Source organism: Anser cygnoides, chromosome 11 (genome assembly GCF_040182565.1).
Source record: "Anser cygnoides isolate HZ-2024a breed goose chromosome 11, Taihu_goose_T2T_genome, whole genome shotgun sequence".
In the NCBI taxonomy this organism is placed as follows: Eukaryota; Metazoa; Chordata; class Aves; order Anseriformes; family Anatidae; genus Anser; species Anser cygnoides.
The window spans coordinates 21,511,122-21,531,919 of record NC_089883.1 but is presented as its reverse complement, the minus strand read 5'-3'; the positions used below and the strand labels follow the sequence as shown (position 1 = coordinate 21,531,919).

The following is a 20,798-nucleotide window of genomic DNA, read 5'->3' as shown; positions in this document are numbered from 1 at the left end:
AAATAACTTGATGAATAGTTATTTGACAGTGAGCTTGGATCTTTAACTGGACTCTTAAATACTCTAGCATATGTGTTGACTGACTTTTTTTTCTCTCTTTACATATGATTACAAATCATCGTGGATGTAGGGTTGTGGGTAAGTTTCTTTTTCTATGTGTGTAGAAACACTACTATCCAAACATTCTGTTCAGTTTAATGTTTTAAACTTTATTTTAACACTCCAAATGTTTTTGTTCCCTCTAAGTGTGGTCGAATTCAAAGATGAAGAATTTGTTAAGAAAGCATTAGAAACTATGAACAAGTACGATCTTAATGGAAGACCCCTGAATATTAAAGAGGTATGATTATTGCTGTTTTTAAAATAAATTGTGAAGATAATGTAACTACTGAAATGACGGGTACCATGTTTTAAGTGTCTAGCTGTGTAATTTTTATTTTTTTTAACATTTTCTTAATGGGCTAAAGTGCCTGCTGGCTTCCAGAAGGTCTTGATACTACGCCAAGTGAACTGACGAAAATATGTCCTAAAGCCAAAATAACCTAATAGTATTTTTCTTTTACACAACCTTTTAACTTCTTTAACTTTATATTCTTACCTGTGTCATCTGCTGCTGTTGAAATTCATGTTCCTTACCTGCCTCAAAATATGAGTTTGAGCAGAACAAGCTGAGTATCAGACTACTACATATGTGCAAGGATGGGGTTGGAAGCAGAGAACTTGTACTGATTTGGAAAGTGAAATTAACGTCAATGTTTCGTTTGTAGTGTTGTAGCATATAATAGTGTCTGATACAGTTCTTTATGTCCTGTTATAGCTTTAATAATGGTTATTAACATATCAAAAAAGCCTATTTAAATTAAATCAGTTCTTGGAAGAAGGTACTAGACTGACAGCCCTTTAGATTGAAATCTTTTCTACTTGTCCATAGGCTAGGTACAGCATGTGAAGTGGCAGTGCACGCTTCTTCAACAAGTGCTTTGCCAATATGCCTCAACCCTCATCTGAAAGGACCCACCTCTAGAGGTGAGGGAATTAGGTCTCCATGCTAATTCGGTTCTTGATCCCTCTGACATGGACAAGGATATTAGTTGATAATTTTGATGGGTTTATGTAGAATCTCAAACAGTACTTATTTATTACCAGTCCTGATACTGATGATTAAGTTGACTTTATTTTTGCACGTGTTGCAGGATCCTGAAGGTGAACATGCCCGCAGGGCATTGCAGCGTGTAGGAGGACAGTTTCCAGGAGGACAAGGACCTGATATGGCACCTGGATTAATGAATTTACCGCCTTCTATTGTCAACAATCCAAACATTCCTCCTGAGGTTATCAGTAACTTGCAGGCAGGCAGGCTTGGGTCCACTATTTTTGTTGCTAATGTAAGTTTTAAAATGTATTTTAAAGCTATAATACTTGATCTTTGTAAAATACCTGCATAATCCAGTTTTAATATTAAGAGGAAATGTGAAATGTTAATTGTTAATTCACAATTAGGATATTCAACTAAAAATGCAAGACATGTATCCAGATTTTGGACGGGAAAAATGTGTTCCGCTCTTAAAGCTTTCTTGCAGTTTTAATTATTGTACAATCATATTTGAAAAAGAAGTCTTTTACATTTTTCACTATATTTACAACTACATTTCTTCTATTTTTAATTCAATATACTTTTTTCTTGCTAGTTACTTTATACTAACTTAAACTCTTATGTTTGGGTGTACTTCATCAGTTCTTGATTTGCACAAATTTAAGAAACAGGCATGGGAGTACAGCTGGTTTACAAGAACCCATCCATTTCTCAGCATTAGTATGTTAATTAGAAAATTACAATAGATTTAAGTGCTATAACTTGTTGCTTTTAGTAACATTTATGTTAGACTTGGTTGCAGCCTGTATATGTTACAAAATTGTCTGTTTACATGTATAAAAATTTTGTGAATTAAAGTTTTACTGCAGTGTAGACAATCTTTGAAAATTAATGGCAGAACAGAAATGTGCAGTGAAATCACTTATATTTATCTGTGCAAGCTTGACTTTAAAGTTGGCTGGAAGAAACTAAAGGAAGTATTCAGCATTGCTGGAACTGTAAAGCGTGCAGACATCAAGGAAGATAAAGATGGCAAGAGTCGAGGAATGGGAACAGTTACTTTTGAACAAGCAATTGAAGCTGTTCAAGCAATATGTATCCTTGGCTTTGGAAAAAAGGAAAAAAATGGTCAAATATGGCTTAGTCATTTTTAATGGCTCTTTACAGTATAGTTTTGCAAATGGTGCTTGTTTGCCTTGTAGCTAGATAAGGGACTAGATTGTAGTACTGTGCAGATTGTTTTATTTTTTTTAATAGTGACTGAATTTACTGCTAGGGTGTAAAAAGCTGTTCTTGATGAGGTTGAACAGACTTAAAATACACAGGGAAAGTGACGCCCGTGAAGACAACTTTTATATTCCTAACAGTTTATATAGTCTCTTTCTGACCTTTGAAACAGCATTCTAAATGTTAATTAAGGAAAGTTAAGACTCCTAAAAGTGGTACAAACATTAGGTAAATTTTTGCAGTGATTCTTTTGAAATAGTTAAATTGTCTTCTGTAGTTAGAGTCCTTGAATCGCATTTCTTCAGCTATGTTCAATGGACAATTCCTGTTCGACAGACCCATGCATGTAAAAATGGTAAGTTGCTTATATTTCTTTCTGCCTGATGTATCTATGCCAAAACATTGAAGGGATCATAGCATAGCATCCGTGTTTTTTTATCAGGATGACAAATCAGTCCCTCATGAAGATTTCCGTGTTGCAGACAGCAAAGGTCCACAATTACCTCGTGAGTACACGCACTTCATTTTTAAATCTTTGCACTTAATACATGTTGATAGTGTCTTGGAACAGTTTAGTAGTACTTTTGCTTACTATGGTCTCTTTATGATGCAGAGAGTCTTATGATAATAGTTATTTTTTCTTTTTTCCAAGGTGGCCTTGGTGGCATTGGTATGGGACTTGGACCAGGTGGACAGCCCATCAGTGCAACACAGTTGAACATGGGTGGTGGAATGGGGAACATGGGTCCAGGAGGTAAAGTCGTATTCTTAATTTTTAACTTACAGAGCTTAAGTTTATAATTTTCATTTCTGTGTTTGGAAGAATGCTCTTGTCAAAGTAAGCCTTGTATTGTGTGTTTTTGAGACACTGTATTTGCATTTTTGAAATACATTAGGATCTTAACTGTCTTCTAAATGGTGTTTGGTCTTTTTGGTTTAAAGGTATGGGAATAGATGGTCCTGGTTTTGGCGGAATGAATAGAATGGGAGGCGGTACGTGCAGTCAAATTCTTTGTCTTACGTGTTTTTCTAATATTGGATAGGAAAAAAAACATTCTTCTTTATTTTACAGGGCTTCCTGGATTTCGTGGAATGGAAGGAATGGCTAATATGGGGGGATTTGGAGTCAACCGAATGGGAGGTAGGTGAATACTTACTAGTTTGCTAGTACTAGTTTGCTAGTCTGTGAGCCTTATTAAAAGTCCTCTTTACATAAGGGCGAGTAATGTAAATGTGTTCAAAAGAAATATGTGGCGTGCATGGAAGCATAGGAACTGGAAGGGGAGGTGCCTCTGACTTGTGGATTAAACTTACTTCTGTTTAAACAAGCAACTGTGAAACAAGTATTGTATGAGCATCAACTTAGTTGAATATGACAGAATATTTCTGTTTTGTGCATTATTCTCTACAGAAATGTTCCGTGGTGGAATGGGAGGAAACATGGATAGAGATTTTGGTCGTAGTGAGATGCAATTGAACCGTGGTTTTGGAGATTCTTTTGGAAGAATGGGTATGGTAACTGTTAAATTTCCTGTGGCAAAGTGCAACATAGTATTGGAAGAGTTTTACTAGGAGAAAAACCAAGAAGAGGTGTGGTTTCCTTTGGTCATCTTCCTCTGTCCCTTCTCCACCAGCTGTTATTGTAAAGATGTTTGTTTATTTAAGGGTATTCATATGTGTTTGTTATGGCTGTCTCTGAAGATGGAGGTTAAGATGTTTTTTTTCATCTGTAGAATACAAGCAAAATACAAGTACAGTGGTTTTGAGGAAAGTATTTTCCTTTGTACTGTTAACTTATCCAAAGGACGTAATACCTGGCAATTAAAACATATGGTTTTGGCAATCCTGAACAAGATGTCTGTGTACTGCCTTTGTAACTTCCTGGAGTCTGCTTTTGCAAAGACATGCTGGAAGGTTGTTCTTACTGCAAATCAGACGGCATTGGATAGGAATGATGAATTTTGGTTCCCTCAGTTTTCTTCCTGCCTTTTCTCATGCTGCTTAGAATAGGATTTACTGTCCTCTTCTGAAATTGAGCAAGGTTTGTTTTGTTTATAAATGGTGTTGTCTTGACTGAGTTCATTTTTGCTAATTTTGCTCTCCCTCAAATGAGATACTCTTCTGTCTGGATAGAAGTTGAGAGCCTGGAAGTGCTTAACAACAGAGCTTTCTGTGGCTTTGTTACTATATTCTTACCTGGATGAATACACTATGGAAGACAGGCTTTCTGCTTTTTTCCTGTTCCCCCCACCCCCACGAGGCCCCTACTGTGAAAGCGAAAGGGTGTTAAGAGCATAAGGCTCGTTTAGTCTAGGAAAAAAATAATTTTCCCTCTTTGGAAGAAAAAGTTCTCCCTCTTTGGTGGGTGTTTAATTTGGGCAAGTCACAACAAAGGGTAACTGTTACGTGCTGCTCTTCAAGCACTGATAATTGTTTAGCAGTAGTAGATATTTAGTAAGGATGCTAGTTAAGTTTGTCATAAGGTCTAGTAATTTATGTCTTAAAAATCAGGTGTTATGCTTTCAGTATGTGTACTTCAGCATAGGATAAATATCTGTTTCTTGAGTGAAAATCCAGAGCTGCTTCAGTTATAAATGTTCATACAAGCAACAGACTTCTGAGTCTTCTGGTAACGTGCTGGTCTTGAAATAAGTGAGTATAGCCACTGTGAGAAACTGCTGCGGGCATTGGTCATTCAGTAGATGTCAGCAAGCTTCAACTTGCAACCTGTTAGCAATCTTACTGTTAAAATGCTGTTCTGGTTTGAGATAATACTCTCCTGGAGCCATGCACCTTTAAAATTTGGGAACTGCAGAAAACCAAGATGAGTTTTAAGTAGCAGAAGCAAATAGTATTGTTTTATTATAGTTAAATACCATGTTTAGTCAGGGAATTCCCCAGTGTACTCTTATTACAATATTTAGGTTAATAATATATTAAAAGGAAATGCTGTGAGTGCATTTGGCTTCCATACCACGCCAGTTTCAATGAGGGCAACATAAGACAGTCTTTGATTGGACTATGGCATCAGTTAGTGAAAATGAGGATGTTTGATTTGCAGTGATTTAAATAGCTAAAATTTTAAAGTATCCAAAAAATCAAAGGTTGTGTCACAGTCTATCTCCAAACTTATCATTTTTCATTGATGCAAATCCAGTAGGGAAAAATGTACAAGGAGAGGGTGTTTTGAAGGTCAGAAACAGCTGAATACATGCTTACTATGATTATTTCAATTTTGGTTTTGTTTGTTTTAAAGTGCGTCTTAGGCTGCTAGGGAGACTTTTCCTTTTAAAAGAGAGGGAGTATAACTGGGATACATTCATAAACTCTTAAAGGTTTCTAGTTTGGAGAAAGTAGGATTTTTTTCCTCACAATTCTTTTTAAGGTTTTGGCTTTTCATCTTTAGCCTAATGAATAAGTATTAAGACGTTCATCACATGCGATCTATTGGCTGAAGTACTGTGAGTAATCCTGCTGGTGTTGAACAACCATAGGCTCTTGAATGGGCCAGTCCATGTTTTTTGAGGTTTTGGTATGGCTCTGACTGCATGTTATCTGAGAAGTTGATGGAAGACTGCTTGTCTGGAAAGTATCATCAGTGACCCTGTTTAGATACTGAAACAGTAGTGTGTAGCCAAAATGGGCCAGTAGTGTGTAGCCAAAATGGGCCAGTAGTGTGTAGCCAAAATGGGCCAGTAGTGTGTAGCCAAAATGGGCCAGTAGTGTGTAGCCAAAATGGGCCAGTAGTGTGTAGCCAAAATGGGCCAGTAGTGTGTAGCCAAAATGGGCCAGTAGTGTGTAGCCAAAATGGGCCAGTAGTGTGTAGCCAAAATGGGCCAGTAGTGTGTAGCCAAAATGGGCCAGTAGTGTGTAGCCAAAATGGGCCAGTAGTGTGTAAAAATGGGCTTAATAAGTATTAAACTTTAAATTAAACTTAATAAGCATAAGTAAAAACTGAGATGTTTCTTTTAGGGATGAAAATCAAGCAAGAAAAATGTAGTAACTGACAGCTCCAGAATTACCTGCAAAATCCTGCTTCCTTGTATACAGGTTAACAACTGAGATGATTATGCTGCCTATATCCTGAAATATTGCCCAGTATTGTAGGAGGCTGCCTTTTGTCAGTCCATCGCTTTTGTTTTACCTTTTCTGTCTTCAGAGTGCTCTTTTTGTAGACACTAGGTTTATTGGAATGGATTTGTTTGAGTTGGTTCTCTGGAACGATTGGAAGTGCTTGTTACAGAATCCGCGGAGCCCCTTGCTCTGGTCAGCATTGACAAGAATGCAGTTCTTGAGTTCCTGCAATTCTGGAAGCTCCCTTGGGATTACTTTCCTGAAATGTAGTGCTTCAAGGAAAACTCTGGTTTTATTTATTTATTTGTTCTATTAAACCCTACTCTCTAGAATCAGTTTCTGACACTATTCTGGAGCTTTCATGGTTCTGTCAGGTACCCTTTAGTATTGCTTCCCTTTCTCTCCCCCCTTTTTTTCTGCCAAATTCTATCAGTTCTCTGATATGAGATATGGCTCCTTCAGTTTCAGATGTTTGTGCTGCTGACAGGTTGTCAGAGGAAAACTGTAGCTAGAAATCAGAGTAGCTTGTATCTTGTAACAGAGGAGGAGGAGCTAAAGTTACTTGCAGGGTATTTCCTACCTAGTTTGCATAATAAAGGCACGGGTTGAAGTGTTCTGTAGCAAAAGAATTGCCAGGTAACACTGAGATCAGTGCACTTTAACGTTGTGTGCTTTGCTGTTGTCACTAACTGGCAGTTTCGGTGTATGTCACTATATTATTTTTTTTCTGTTTAGGTGGTGCAATGATTGGTGTTTTTGCAGGAGGAATGGGAGCGCCTAGAATGGGCCCAGTAGGATCTGGAATGAGTAGGTTAACTTGTTTCAATAGAATGTAAATGTGTAGGCAATGTAATGACGTGGTGTCCGTGCAATTGTTTCAGAGGATTTGCTGCGCAGCGTTTTGTCAGCGTAGGAAGAAGTAGAATTCCGTTGCATGGGACTCCCAGTCTAATAGTTTTTAAGGTTGTTTTGTTGAGGTAAAAAATCAGAGGAAAACTTGCTAATGCAGTCTTCCCTTTGAGCATGTAGTTTTGAAATGGTTTGAACTTTTGGTTTGGAGGGAGAAGTGATTCAAGTAAACTTGCGTTCCAGAAAAAAGATAAATAGGCAGAGATAGTTACTTATGTGAACCTGAAGCTGAACTTAAATACTTCAGTAATCTCTCATAATTGAAATAAAAAAATCAGTCTTGAATTTCAGATTATCACTCAGTTGAATTTTGTGCAAAGCTCAAACACTGAGTTTGTATTATGGAAAGAGTCTCAGTTCCTCAAGCTAGAGCAGATGAGAAAGTAAAATCTTGCTAAGGACAATCTTGTGAGGCATAAGGCTTAGAGGAGGTCTGTCATGAATGATCGTGATAGTCTTGTTTTACGTTGTTAATTATGAATCCAGAAAAATTATAATAGAATATAGAATATCTGAATGCCATTGATCTTGGTTCATTATGTAATGTACTTTAATATATTCCATTGCATGTATCAGGGAAGGTCCATGCTCTGCACAGGACTTGCAGGAACGGCTGTTCTTTCCAAAATAGGCTTTCTCTGTAAGACTGTCATTAAATGTGGTATGGCTGCATTTAGTAAAGCCAAATGGTTTTGCTTCCTGCATTCACGGTTGTATATATGGTCCAATTACCTGTATCTTAATATTTCCACAGTCATTTACTTAATCTCTTTTTGGTGCAGGGTATCATATTCTTATTAATTAAACTAGATGGTCTTTAAATCTTAATTGTTTTACCTGTGGTGTTGAACATCTTATGTTAGGTGATGTGAATAACAGCTTCATGCAATTTGCTTTTTACTTCTGTACAATAACTGATACTTTGTTTCTTCTAATGCTCTGACTTTAAATATTAGCCATGTTACTAGATGAATCACTGTGCATGTATGAATTATTTTTCCTGACACAAAAGAATTTAGACTTTTTTACAAGATACTTATTTATTAATAAAAACAAACCAACAAACTTGTTATTCTCCTTTTTCTTTCTCTGTAGGTGGTGGAATGGGTGGTATGAACAATATGGCTGGAGGAATGGGAATGGGCATGGATCGGATGAGTTCTGGTTTTGATCGAATGGGACCGGCTATGGGTGGAGGCCCGGACAGGAACATGGATATAGATCGAGGATTTGTGCCTGGCCCAATGGGAAGTGGAATGAGAGAGAGATTAGGTTCTAAAGGCAATCAGATATTTGTGAGAAATGTAAGCATTTGAAACGCAGAAAAGATAAGCCTATTTTGTGTGCATATTTCACTACATGCTCTTTCTTTTTGTAATATTTTGCTATTAATAATTTTTTTTTTAAATTGTAGCTCCCTTTTGATTTGACCTGGCAGAAACTGAAGGAGAAATTCAGTCAGTGTGGTATGTATGTGAATCTTACCTCTGCTTAGCTCCATTGAGTTTGCATTCTGTGTCTTGTTCTTTAGATAAGGGCAGTTTTATAAATAATTTTAGGTCTGACATAACACATGAGACTATGGTACAGTATGGACTGTGTTAGTTGAGAGTGCTCATCTCCTATAAACTTTAACCCATCTCATTAAAATTACCCTTTGAACTTTTTCTTTTTTGAGGTAGGTATTAGTTATCCTCTGGGATATAATGTAGCATTTATTTTGAGATAAATGCATGCAGGGGTGTGGGACTGGCCAGGTTTATACATTATTTCCAGTAATGGTGCCATATCAAATCAGAGTTAATAATTTGTCAATCCTGTACTGATTCACCTTTTGTCAAGAAATAAAGTCCCCCCCCATTTTTTTCATGTAAGATACAGGATTTCTGTGAATATCCAATAAGTACAAATCTCTAATTAAGAAAAGTTTTCTTTTTACAGAAGTGAATGAAAACTGATTCTTGTATGTAGAAACGTGATTTTTTTTAAACTCACAGAATGGAATAGGTGAATATAACAATGTAATATTTCAGAATGAAATAAAAGAATTATGGATGACTTCACTTACTTTGCAGAGACAGGAAGGAGAAATAACTTAAAACATCTTACTTTTATGTAAGACAGTCTTCATACAGCTATTTGCAGAGTGGATATAAATTAGAAGTTGCAGTTCAACTATGAAAATATTTCAGGTGTTCAAATGCATTTAGTGGTTACAGGAACTTAAGGTGTGCTTACATTCCAGGACTCAAAGCTTTTGTTGCTGAATTATAGACAGATCTAGCATACCAGGTTTTCAGAGTGAAGTTCTCCCTTCTAGCATTTTCATGACAATGTTGCTGCTGTTATAATTCTGGGAGCTGCTGGTGAATATCCTAGTTTTATGCTGGGATGCCATGCAGTTAAAGGACTGCATAAACCCTCTCTGCTTTTAAATACAAAACAAAGCCCTTCCCCATAATTCACATTCAGTATTAAACTTTAATCAAGTTTCCATGACTGCATAACAAGTTAGTCTGTAAAATCACCACCACCTTTGATTTTGCTTCAGATTTTTTTTTAGGGGTTATCCTATGTGTTTTCTTCCTTGCCATCCACCTTTTCCCTTAATATGGACAGGCGTGAAAAAAAGATTCTTGTGCAAATTCATTAAACAGTTTTCTACTAAAATCGTTTAAAGTGTTTAAGAGAAGTTTTTGAAGAAGTAAAACATCTTGTGCAGATACAATTGTAGTATCAAGTGATGTATGTTGGGAACATCTGTGCTTTTGTGAAGATGTTTATTGATATCCTGTTATCATCAACTTCTTAGTAATATACTTGCACTTACACTTAGGGATTGCATTGTTTTCTACAAACATACAGATAAACAGGATCTCTGTTTTTTAATTCTTAACTGCCTAGGCAACTTTCAGGGAGTTCAGATTTTTTTATACTCTCCAGCGGCTATCAGATGTAAGGATTATGTCAAATTGTTTTTAAGAATGATAAGCACAAATATAAACAACAGGTTGAACCTGTGGAGGCATGGTCTTTATATTTCCTTATGATACTGACATGAAAACAATTTATTTCAGTGAAAGGCCAGTCTTCTATTACATGCCACTTAAAAATAAAAAGCCTTGTGTTTTAGGGGAGAATTTCTTGTTCCTGCTGGCACTTAAAGGCTTGCTACTCTGTGGCATCTGCATAGAAATGTTCCCTCATGAGTTGAGTTTCCAATGAATTGGGTAGTGCATGCTATTTGTTTTTTGCTCTGCAACTTTTTTTTTCAAAATTATATGATAGTTATGATTAGTTGATAATGTGATTATTATACTGCAGTGAACATGGTGGACTGGATTGAACTATCATTCAGTTAGAGGATGACAATTAATCATACTTTTGGCAGTGTGGCTCCACCAGTGAAACACAAAACTTATCTGTAGGCTTATAGGGCACTTTGTTTCAAATTTGATGTCCAGTTCAGGCATGCTTCATCTTATGGTAGTCTGAAGGATCAATTTGAAACAGTGGGACTTTGTGTGGATTCTTTGCTGCTGTTTTGACCTATCACCTTTCCTGAATAAGTGAATATACTGTAAGTCTGATAGTTCTAATATTATATGTCCCCCTAGATTATATTTAGAACTGTTTTTATCACTTCTGATTAGTTCTTTAAGTTTTTAGTGCACTGAAGGTGTAAAATAACTGCTGTTTAACTTGTTTATTTAGGTCATGTAATGTTTGCAGAAATAAAAATGGAGAATGGAAAATCAAAGGGCTGTGGAACAGTCAGATTTGACTCGCCAGAATCTGCTGAAAAGGCCTGTAGGATAATGAACGGCATAAAAATCAGTGGCAGAGAAATTGATGTACGCTTGGATCGCAATGCATAATTTAAAACTGTGTGTTCAGGAACATTCCTATGTCTGTTTAGCTTCTCTATCCTAGTAAGTCATTTTTAGTAACATTGTATGCTTACAAAAGCTGTAAAAAGGAACTTTTAAATCCCACCAGCCTTTAACAGTATAGTGTTTAATATACTGTGATACTTGTTAACTGAATCTTACAATGTTTGGTTTTTAAAGACAATTTGCCTGATTTTTGTTGTTTTTTTTGGAGGCACTGAGCACCTGCAGGTCCCGTTAAACTGTGGGAACTTTGGATGCTCAGCGCCTTTGGAAAATTAGGCCAAGTGTCTCTAGTCATTCAGTTTAAATGAATGGTTATACTGTTTTTAATAAAATAAGCCATTTTCTCTGTTAAGATTGCATAGTGGGATTTGTTTAGTGTTTTCTGATTTTTATTTCCCCCCCAGCGTGTATCAGCATTGTAATGTAAAAACTAGGTGTCTTTTTTCCAGAGATTTGGTTTTATATGCTTGTTGTTGTCATACTGTAATTCTTGACTCTAAAGGAAAGGGCTCCAATTAGGCTGTGATGTTTCTGTTCTACTTAATATTACTTTAATGCCATGACTTAGTTCTGTAAATAAGATTTAGAGCCCAATGGGAGTTTTGGATTTATTTTTTTTTAATTTGACTAAATGAAGAAACTGATCTTTCTCTTCTGCTTTTATTTTTTCATCAGTATAATCACTGATTAAAACTAGTTACCGCAGACCCTTGTAGGATTGTTCCCTATGATGCCAAGTTCATATAAAATTGATAATACGGTAAATACTAAGTACAGTACAAGACAAATTGCTCCCAATTTTTTATCTATTTTCCAGCCATTCAGGTGAATTGCCAGAAAAATAAAAACAACTGAACAGATGAGAGAAATGGCTGTGTATGTCAAACCACTGCTGTTCACTTCTATGGGTCCTGATGTATTTATGAAGGCAGTTTTTATAAACCAGGGTATTCCCAAACAGAGCATATCAAATATGTTGGATCCTACAATGTTAGACATAGCCATATCTCCATTTCCTGTAAAAACAAGAAGTACAAATAAGCCCGCATAGTTGTGCAGTATGAAATTGCCAAACTGTTTTGGAGGAACAGAGTATCGGTCCTCAACCTCAAAGGGTAAAACACCCTTTTCAGCCTTTTTGTTCTAAGAACTATAGATACGATTCCACAGACCATAGTTTTGGGTACTGCAAACATAAAAATGTCTCCCTATATCACCAGCATCTGCAAAGTTGCACTTAAAATAAGCTAGACAGGTTACTCTAAAATCCACAGTTATGTTTAAAATACCAAGACCTACGGTTATGTTTTGCAGTAAAACTGTTAACGTGCTTAACAGCAAATCAAACCAATCTAGAATACTTCTCAGAGAGGTTTTTAAATGTCTGAACCACAGCCTCTTTGGGTAAGCTATCTTATTTATTAGTAGCAAACTAAAATCTAGAATCTGGAGCAAAAATTTTAAAGTCACTCCTTGAATTTCCAAAAATGTTAATTTTTTTTCCATAGTACCTTTTAAACATGTCTATTGAAATGAGCCTGAATACCAAAAGCTTTACCTTTTCGAGCCACCAGCACACTTGCAACTGTATCTGGTAAGCTTGTTCCTGCTGCAAGTAGTGTGAGACCCATTACTGACTCTGGAATTCCCAGTGTTTCACCTGTAGTTGGTAAATAATGGTAGAAAACACAAGTATAGTTTTAGCTTGTTTCATCCAAAAAATTTCTTTGGACTTTTCTTGCTGGAGAAAAGATCAGTAATCATACAATAATTCCAAGAGGAATCTGCTCACTAGCTTAATGTGACTAAATATAAAGTGACTGAACCATGAAGTATTTAAAAACAAGAACAAAGGAATGTCATCCTGTTCTTGTTCATCAGTCAAATAAAAAGGAACTGTGATATAGTAACCATCTTATTTTACAACTTTCTCAGAGAATTAAGAGGAGGGTCTCCACTGTTCAAAATGGTATGAATTATGAATTACTCTTTCAGACACAGCAGAAGTTTGAATACCTAACATTTTTGGTTTTGAGCATCTCATCATTAGCGCTTGAACATGTTTTGGAGCAATAACTCTTATAATAAAACATTCACTCTTTAAAGGGGGAGAAAAAAGCACGAGTTTCATAGGGAGGAGGGTCATTAAGATTGTTACTGCAATACTGTCTCAACTGCATGACTTACACACTTTGTTCTGATTAGAAAGCTCAAGTTTTTTAGTTCTTTTGCTGAATTTAGAAGAAGCATAATGAAGAACTGTTAAATGACTTAAGTATGAGTAAGTCTTTTAGAAGCACGATTTTTTTTAGGTAAACACTTTAAGAACAGTTTTAAATGGTTATTAAAACAGCAGCCTACCCCTCCCGCCTGTTTTTAGTACCATATGTGCTGAAAGAGTATTAGTTTCTAACTTAAAATACAGTGATTCAGGTCTTCAAAACTCTTTTAGCTGCCTTTAGTTCTACATACCATTCACAACCATCTACATGCTGAAGTTCTTGATACTTCTGTTCAAACCGTTACATAATTAGTTTTTCTTAAACTTTTGTTCACTAAACACTTAATTTTTTTTGTTGAAATCTGAATTCTTGCTTACAATGTTTTGACACCAATAAGCACAGTTTTCTTAAAATAAGAGGCGGTATGCTGTAAGCTAGGTCAGCAATGATTGCCTAGTACATACCAGCTTAGTTTAGATCAGCCCAGTAAATTTATGTTTGAAACTTACTTTCCGTTCAAAGGGACTAATGTGATCCTGTTGTAAACTTTTTACTGGTATTTCTTTTTTCATCACTCCTAATGTAAGAGATGTGTAGGATGGAGGGACCAACACGATCAGCTTTTGTAAACTAATCTAAGCAAATGAAGGTGAAATATGAGTGAAGCAGCTTTACGCACCCAACAGTAGTTTCTAGCCCTCTGAAAGTTATCATAGAATCTAAACTCAGGTGAATCTATTTTTTTTAAGATAGATTAATCTTCTAGTTAAAATGTAGAGTTGTTTTTTTTTCTTTTCGTTTTCTGGCAATTGACCATGAAGAGAGAATGGTCTTATTTTTCTAGCCTTTGTTTCATTTGTGTATCAGTAGCAGTATCTTGCTATAGTAATGAAAATTTCTTTGCTAGTAACAAAAAGGTGTACTAAATTAGGTTTGTTCTTGACCATCAAAATGTAGTCCCCTGCTATGAAACACATTCTCATAGGCCATTCTCATATGAGAACAATTCTCATAGGCCATTTATGCAATGATAGAATATTTTTGAGTCACCTTTCATGAAAGAACCTAGACTTGAATATATATATATATACATATGTGTAATTTTTAGAGTTTTAATGTGTAAATAGAACATATTTGACCTAGAAGTAGTGGGACAAAGACCCCAAAGCTGCTTGTGATGACTCCTCAACATGGACTAACACTAACACATTATTTGAAACTCCAATGTACCTGCTTTCATATGAATTAGTGTTTTGTCTAGAAGAATGGCAATAACTTTCATTTGGATCCTGTTTCAAAGGCTTCTAGCATTCAGACAGTAAACCCTTGCTTTCTAGATACAAGTGGAAAAATTTTTGACAAAGGAGTGAACCTGCTGGGTGTTATATCCAGAAATCTATTAGTAATTTCTCACAGGTCTACCTTTGTGTAGGTCTGTGTCTGCAGTCAACATTTATTGAATTTAATTTGAAGACAATTTAGGATGCTGAACTAGCAGAATACTGAGGTAGGATTGGTGAGCTATAATGTGGAAATGGCCAGCTTTGTGCAATTTCTTTCCTGTTTAGTGGTTTCTTTTCTGCTTGTTCTTAAAGACTTTTTTTCTTAAGCTGACTGGAGAAACAGTGAAATGAGGAAACTTTTAATACTTTAAGATATTTTTAGAAAAGTTGTTTTTACACTCTTTCACACCCTTTCCCTCACTTAAAAGCAGTGCTTTTACTGTTTGACTTTATGATGTGGATTTTTAAGAGATACACACATACCTGCACACCCAAGAATATTTAATGAATATACAACACTATAGTTAAAATAATACAAAAACGTGGGCATCTTTTTTGGCAGTTCATTTAATGCCAAGTCTCTTATTATAGTGTTCAAAAAAATTATAGGTATAGAAATAATGGATATTTTTACAAACACCTGAACCTTTAATTCCAGTCTTAGTGGCTTCCATGTGTGTCAGACTTTAGCTTCATGAATTTATTGCTGTGTACCTAATTGTTTCACTTCATGAAGCAGTTTAATGAAACTGTCCTTTTAAATATAGGCTGTTTTTTGTAGCTTTGTAAACAAATTCTCTTTCATGTGATGATAAGCAGTCTGAAGCAGCTAAATTCTAAAGTAGTTTTCATTAGATGGAAGGAGGCAAATGAAGCAGTCAAACAAGGGTTTTTGTTTGTTTGTTCTAAGCAAAATATGTGTTGCTAAACTAACTGTTAATTGTAAAAAAGAAAACTTCGCAGAGAAAAAAAAGTGTTTTTTTTTTTCAGTGATTCTTCATTGGCTGCTTCTGTAAAGCAGCAGTAGTTAAGGTACCTACCTGCTATCGTTATCATCCATACAAGAACGTAAGTTATTGCAGAAATCCATGCTGCTGACATTAAAAATGTCACCATGAACCAGTTCCTCCAAAACTGTCTTCTGCAATCTGGTGTAGTCAAATAGAGTAGTGTAATAATAGGAAGAGATAACACCCACAAAATTCTCTTCATATCTGCTTCAGGCATGGTGAAGACACTTGGATGATCTGTTGAGGAAGTAACTGTTTTAAACTGTAGCATTATGTTTGAATCCTTAGTATACAGTCATACTATTTGCTTCTACTTTTGAGAATACTGGAAAAAGGTTAAAAAAAAATAATTCTTTGTGACGTTGTAATTGTCGTCTTATTAGTACCTATAACACACTTGACTAAACTCTGAAATCAAATGTTCTTTATTACCATGTCACTAGGAGAGAACCAAGGTGGATGAAAAAATTATTTTCCTGTAAGGTTTATGTAAAATGTTTGCCAAGATTTAGTACCAGCTGCTGATTTGCTGAAGTGAAGAGGAAAAGTGATCTGTGGCCCCATCAGAGCTATCGCTTTACTTATGCTATAATGCATATTTTGGATAACAAACTGGCCATTTGTCATAAGAGTACAATATAAGTACAGAAGCAGCATGCGTTTCAGCTGATACTGCGTTTTACAGGCTGAGTTGCTGGGAAGTTTCAAATATGCACAGCAACAACTGATGTTCTATTACTGACACAAATAAGCAACTCCCCTAGCATTCCTCTAGTAACTACTATAAATATCACAACTATAATTTTACTTAATGTTATATTCCAGGGAAGAATAATGATTTACTTAAGTACTATGCTAGAGTTCTTTTGTGAACAAAATCTGAATAATATCTCAAACCATACTCTTTATTAGAACTGATGCAAACAGGCATGTAGCGTTTAAATTTAATAATACTTCTACCTTCAGAGATTTCATCAAGCCCATACAAGCTTGTTGAAAGTTGAGAATAGTCCATCTCATCTTGAAAAATACCACTATCTGTTCTTGACTGCTGACGAATTAGAGGTCCACTCTCTTCCCTCCATCCAGCCAATGGCTGCTGCTCAGCATTCTCTTCCATAGCTTTTGTAAAATGCGAACAGCAGGGACTGAACCTTTTCATGAGGCATTGGTTGATTTTAATGTCAAAACACAGTACCAGAATATAACACCCATATATTAATAATAAGGAAGCACTTTCATACCTAGAATGAAAAAAAAAAAAAGAAAAAAAAGATTTTACATAACTTGTAATATATATATTAATATATAAAAATAAACTCATTAAAATGGCTGGCATAAGAAGAGAAAAAACTTGCATGAATTGTGAAAGGCAAAAACAAAAGCATCTGTTTGCACTTGTATGGGCAGTGTCATGGAAGTTAGTAAGTGTCTCCATGTCTTTCAGTAGTTTGATTCATTCCACTCCCCTGCAGAATCTTGTCTGTGCATTGTATAGCTGCATGTTTTCCAGGGGAACTTACTGAACAACTGATGTTTGCAAAATTGAGTCTTCATATGATGGTTATGGAGAGGTATAGAACGTGCTATTCTGAGTGAGAAACTTCAGGAATATAGTACTGGACCTGACTGTACTGAGACAACAGGAATTTCAGTGTTGACTGAAGAGTGTTAGTGTCAGAAGCTCGTGATCCGCTTCTGAGACATGTTTTTTTAGTGGTTAAAGGATTAAAGGAAGCTTCTAAAAGAAGCAAACTCTGAAGACTAATTGCTATGCCAAAACAGGTATGATAGAAATCCTGAAGTCTGTACAGAGAAACCTATGCAGATCACACTTTATAAATATGCAGGGTTTGAATGTTTAGGTAATGATCGTTACAAGCATTGTGATTTTCTACATTTTTAAAGCCAACAGGATGTTTTTTTCTGTTAGTGAATGGCAGTTCAGGCTACTTGAAGTTTTTTGTTTTAACACTGTTTCACTAATCTCCAGTCAACATGACCTCAACACTACTCGTGCTCTTACCAGTAAATTCTGCTGTCAGATATCATCGCAAGGACCGCCGCTACACTAATTGTATATGCCAGGCAGTCTCTAAACAGCGGCCAACAGGATAGCCTCGAAACCTGCAGATCACAGATTCATTCACATTTTTTTTTTAAATTTGTCTGTAATACTTTCACTAAGTGCTGTAAATACTGCATCAATATGTTGTTTCTATATTATGTACAAATTTAAGATTCTTAGGAATGACTTAAGTATGATATTTAACAAGTTAGTGTTTTTAAAAACTTTCATAGCAACTTATCTTAAAACAGATTACATGCTGGTTTTGCTACTAAATAATAAACTTGACAGTTGTCATAGTAAGTCTCTCTTGACTTTTGTTGACAAAACAGAAAGGATAACCATTTGGTTCTTAGGTATGGAACTATCAAAGTTGATACATACCATGCTAGAAAGCAGCCCACAAGCTGCACAAATCCCAAGAAGATTATAGATTGCTGATCCGAGGATGGTGCTAATGCCAATATCTCCCTTTGTCACGAAGACTCCTGCAAGCAAAATGACTCGGGTATGTTCCAGTTCAGCAGGCAAGGTAAAGAATTCTGGATTCTGAGGAGTCAAAGCATGTGTCTCTTACCTAGAAAAGCAGTGACAAGCTCTGGAGCTGAGCTTCCAGCAGCCATAAAAGTTGCTCCAGCAACATCCTGAGAGAGGCCAAGGCCTGAGGATAGAGTAAAAGTATTGCTTTAAAAATAAAATTAAAAAACTTCAGTAGTGTGTACCTATTACATGCATTAGTATATGATGTTAAAAGCTACTGCAGTTCAATGGAATGAACTTTGCTTGCTTTCATACAGCTAATGCATTTATTTGAAATGACCAAAATGTATTGAAAGGGTAGCCTCATTTATTGGGCTAACTTATTCCCAGCTTTATTACAGAAAATAGTTTAAATACTAGAAGAGGAGCACTGATAGTAGAAGACATTTTGGCATGATCTTAAAATGTAAAATAGGCATACTTATGTAGGATCTGAGTGTATCATAAGGATAACAATTGCAGGGAGATTCCTTGGACTACAGTGTGATAAGGCTACATGATTCAAGGCAAGTCTATTTCAAGGGAAATCTGTGCTCCTGTGTCTTAACATACCAGAAATATTAGGTAAATTCAAACCAATGCTTGGATGAGCCTGTCTTGCTTGAATGCAGTAAGATTTTTGTTCTGGTAAGTTGTCTGTTTCAGAAATTTAACTCGCTTTTTTGATCAAGGTGTGCACACTAAGAATAGGCAAGTATGGCTAACTATGGAATGACAATCTAACATTTATTGTCAGTAAACAAACAAACAAACAAAAAACTAGCTCTGTAGCAGTGCTTAAGCTTACATTTCCTGTAAGTGGTCCGATGTGGAGAATGCTTTCCAGTTCAGGGATGAGTTTCCCTAGCTTTTTTGTTTGTTTGTTTTTTAATTCTTTGCAATGAAAAGCTGAACTCTCAGCCAAGACCATCTTTTTAATTCTGTGGTCTGCTGAACCCAAGGAAATTACCACAGGTTAATGAGATTTCACAGAACTGCTGTAATTATATTCCTTTTCTTTCTGTGTCATCCCTTTTATATGTAAGCAGTTGCTCATGCTGGTACTTGTTCAGTACTTTGAAAAAAATACCAAAACTTCAGCAAGGACATCAATTCCCATGATTTAATATAGGAGAGGTTTGGGATTTTTTCCTTCCTCCCCACCCCCCCCACCCCCTTTTCCCCCTCTTGCCTTTACTGGTAACGTGGATTTACAGCTACTCACCTAAAGTTATATCATATTGTCAGTTTCCTGAGGAAATTTTAAGATTTTCTTCCAGGTATAAGGAAAGCACATTTTAAATAAATGCTTAAGAGGAGTGTAATCAGAGTTTATTTTTCAATACAGCGTTGATATATTGCATTGAATTAAATGTTTTATTGATAAAGTCTAACTGTGCAAGGAGACTCAGAACTTTAGTTTGGTCTCCAGAGCACTCCAACTTTGGTACTTTTCAAAGAGGATCTACATGAACTTAATTTTAGAGGAAAAAGGAAGGATGTTCACTTACATTCACTAATGATCTCTAGGGAAGGCAGGAAGTAATCATCGCACACAATGGCCACGGCCAAAAACATGTAAAGTATAATTATGAAATAGATAACGATTCCTCCATCCTTTCTCTCCTGTGGTGTAAAAAACCCCTCAGGAAACTCCGATGAAGAGGAGAGGACACAGTTCGTCCTGTTTTCTGAAAAGTGAGTACAAGGGCGTTACGCATCCCCACGCCGCGTAGTTCTCAGGCAGCGGAGCGGCGTGTGCTCCACACGCGGGCTGCCTTCGGTGGGGCTCTTTCTCTGAAAAGGGGTTTATCTGCCTCGTAGGCTCCAGGGCAGCCTCGGGAGAACCGCTGGAGTCGCCGCGGTGCGAGCGGGCTCACACCGGCGGCAACGACCGCGGGCAGAGCCCCTGAGGGGGCACCCGCTGAGGGCTCAGCTCCCGGCTCCTACCTGCGTCCGCAGCCGGGCGCTGGGCCCGCGCTCCCCGCGGCGGCGGCTGCCAGGCCGCCAGCAGCAGCGGCAGCAGCAGCAGTGTCCGCGCCACCCGCCGCCTCCATCGCCCCTCAGCTCCCGCTCGCATTTCGGCGGTGCTGCAGCGGCTCTGAGCGCCGGGAGGAGAGAGGCGGCCGGGGTTGGGGCCCCGGACGGTCATGTGAGGGCCGGGGCCGGTCCTCCCCCCGCGCCTCGTGGAGTCCCGGCCCCGGGCTCCCTCAGGGTGCTGCCGCCCCGCCCGAGCCGCGCCCGGCTCCTCAGGGCGGCCGCGAACCGGTCACCGGCCCCCCGCTCCGAGTGCCTCGCCTGGGGGCTTCACCTCAGGCTCCCTCAGGAGCCGATGGGTACCGCTGTCAGGCTGTCACTGCCTCTCTCTCCACATCCTCCTCTCCATTTGAGATGGAAGGTTAATTCAGCCTGTTCTGATGGAAGCTGTATTTTTTTTTGGGCCAATTTCTCTTTGTTCCCACCGATTCCACCAAAATTCCTGTCAGGCTGTGCGAGT

General features: G+C 37.2%; 2 protein-coding genes and 1 long non-coding RNA gene across 5 annotated transcripts in view; 2 read left to right on the top strand and 1 right to left on the bottom strand.

Moving 5' to 3' along the window:
• Nucleotides 1–11,551, top strand: part of MYEF2 (myelin expression factor 2) — an 18,841-nt gene extending 7,290 nt beyond the window's left edge. Inside the window, exons 4-17 of one of the 2 annotated variants that reach the window (XM_048052355.2) lie at nt 131–138; nt 247–340; nt 1,194–1,385; nt 2,035–2,188; nt 2,626–2,675; nt 2,763–2,826; nt 2,973–3,074; nt 3,263–3,313; nt 3,393–3,461; nt 3,732–3,830; nt 7,130–7,201; nt 8,399–8,607; nt 8,718–8,769; nt 11,018–11,551. In XM_048052355.2, coding sequence (XP_047908312.1) covers nt 131–138; nt 247–340; nt 1,194–1,385; nt 2,035–2,188; nt 2,626–2,675; nt 2,763–2,826; nt 2,973–3,074; nt 3,263–3,313; nt 3,393–3,461; nt 3,732–3,830; nt 7,130–7,201; nt 8,399–8,607; nt 8,718–8,769; nt 11,018–11,181 — 1,380 coding nt within the window. In that variant the 3' untranslated portion in view covers nt 11,182–11,551. The remainder of the gene's footprint in view (nt 1–130; nt 139–246; nt 341–1,193; nt 1,386–2,034; nt 2,189–2,625; nt 2,676–2,762; nt 2,827–2,972; nt 3,075–3,262; nt 3,314–3,392; nt 3,462–3,731; nt 3,831–7,129; nt 7,202–8,398; nt 8,608–8,717; nt 8,770–11,017) is intronic. The other variant, XM_048052357.2, reaches the window with a different exon arrangement.
• Nucleotides 8,325–20,798, bottom strand: SLC24A5 (solute carrier family 24 member 5). 2 transcript variants are annotated; one of them, XM_013177280.3, is made up of 9 exons: nt 20,252–20,798; nt 19,813–19,992; nt 18,360–18,443; nt 18,167–18,270; nt 17,741–17,841; nt 16,675–16,958; nt 15,745–15,951; nt 12,758–12,859; nt 8,325–12,215 (listed from the first exon to the last, which is right to left on the bottom strand). In XM_013177280.3, exons 1-9 carry the CDS (start codon nt 20,451–20,453, stop codon nt 11,893–11,895), a joined length of 1,587 nt encoding a protein of 528 aa, XP_013032734.3. In that variant the 5' UTR covers nt 20,454–20,798; the 3' UTR covers nt 8,325–11,892. The 2 variants fall into 2 exon arrangements, with proteins under 2 accessions (XP_013032734.3, XP_047908317.2); XM_048052360.2 differs by lacking the exon at nt 19,813–19,992.
• The window catches only part of LOC106033648 (uncharacterized), a 129,585-nt gene continuing 128,649 nt past the window's right edge, over nt 19,863–20,798 (top strand). Inside the window, exon 1 of the long non-coding RNA XR_010834243.1 lies at nt 19,863–19,999. This is a non-coding gene — a long non-coding RNA (uncharacterized lncRNA). The remainder of the gene's footprint in view (nt 20,000–20,798) is intronic.

Bases quoted from the DNA above. Each gene is read 5' to 3' on its own strand.
- SLC24A5 (XM_013177280.3), bottom strand. From the start codon at position 20,453: ATGACCGTCCGGGGCCCCAACCCCGGCCGCCTCTCTCCTCCCGGCGCT. The intron at 17,842-18,166 runs GTATGTATCAAC...TGTGATCTGCAG, and splicing joins GTGGGCTGCTTTCTAGCATG to GTTTCGAGGCTATCCTGTTG. The intron at 16,959-17,740 runs GTAAGAGCACGA...TTTTCATTCTAG, and splicing joins TCTGACAGCAGAATTTACTG to GTATGAAAGTGCTTCCTTAT.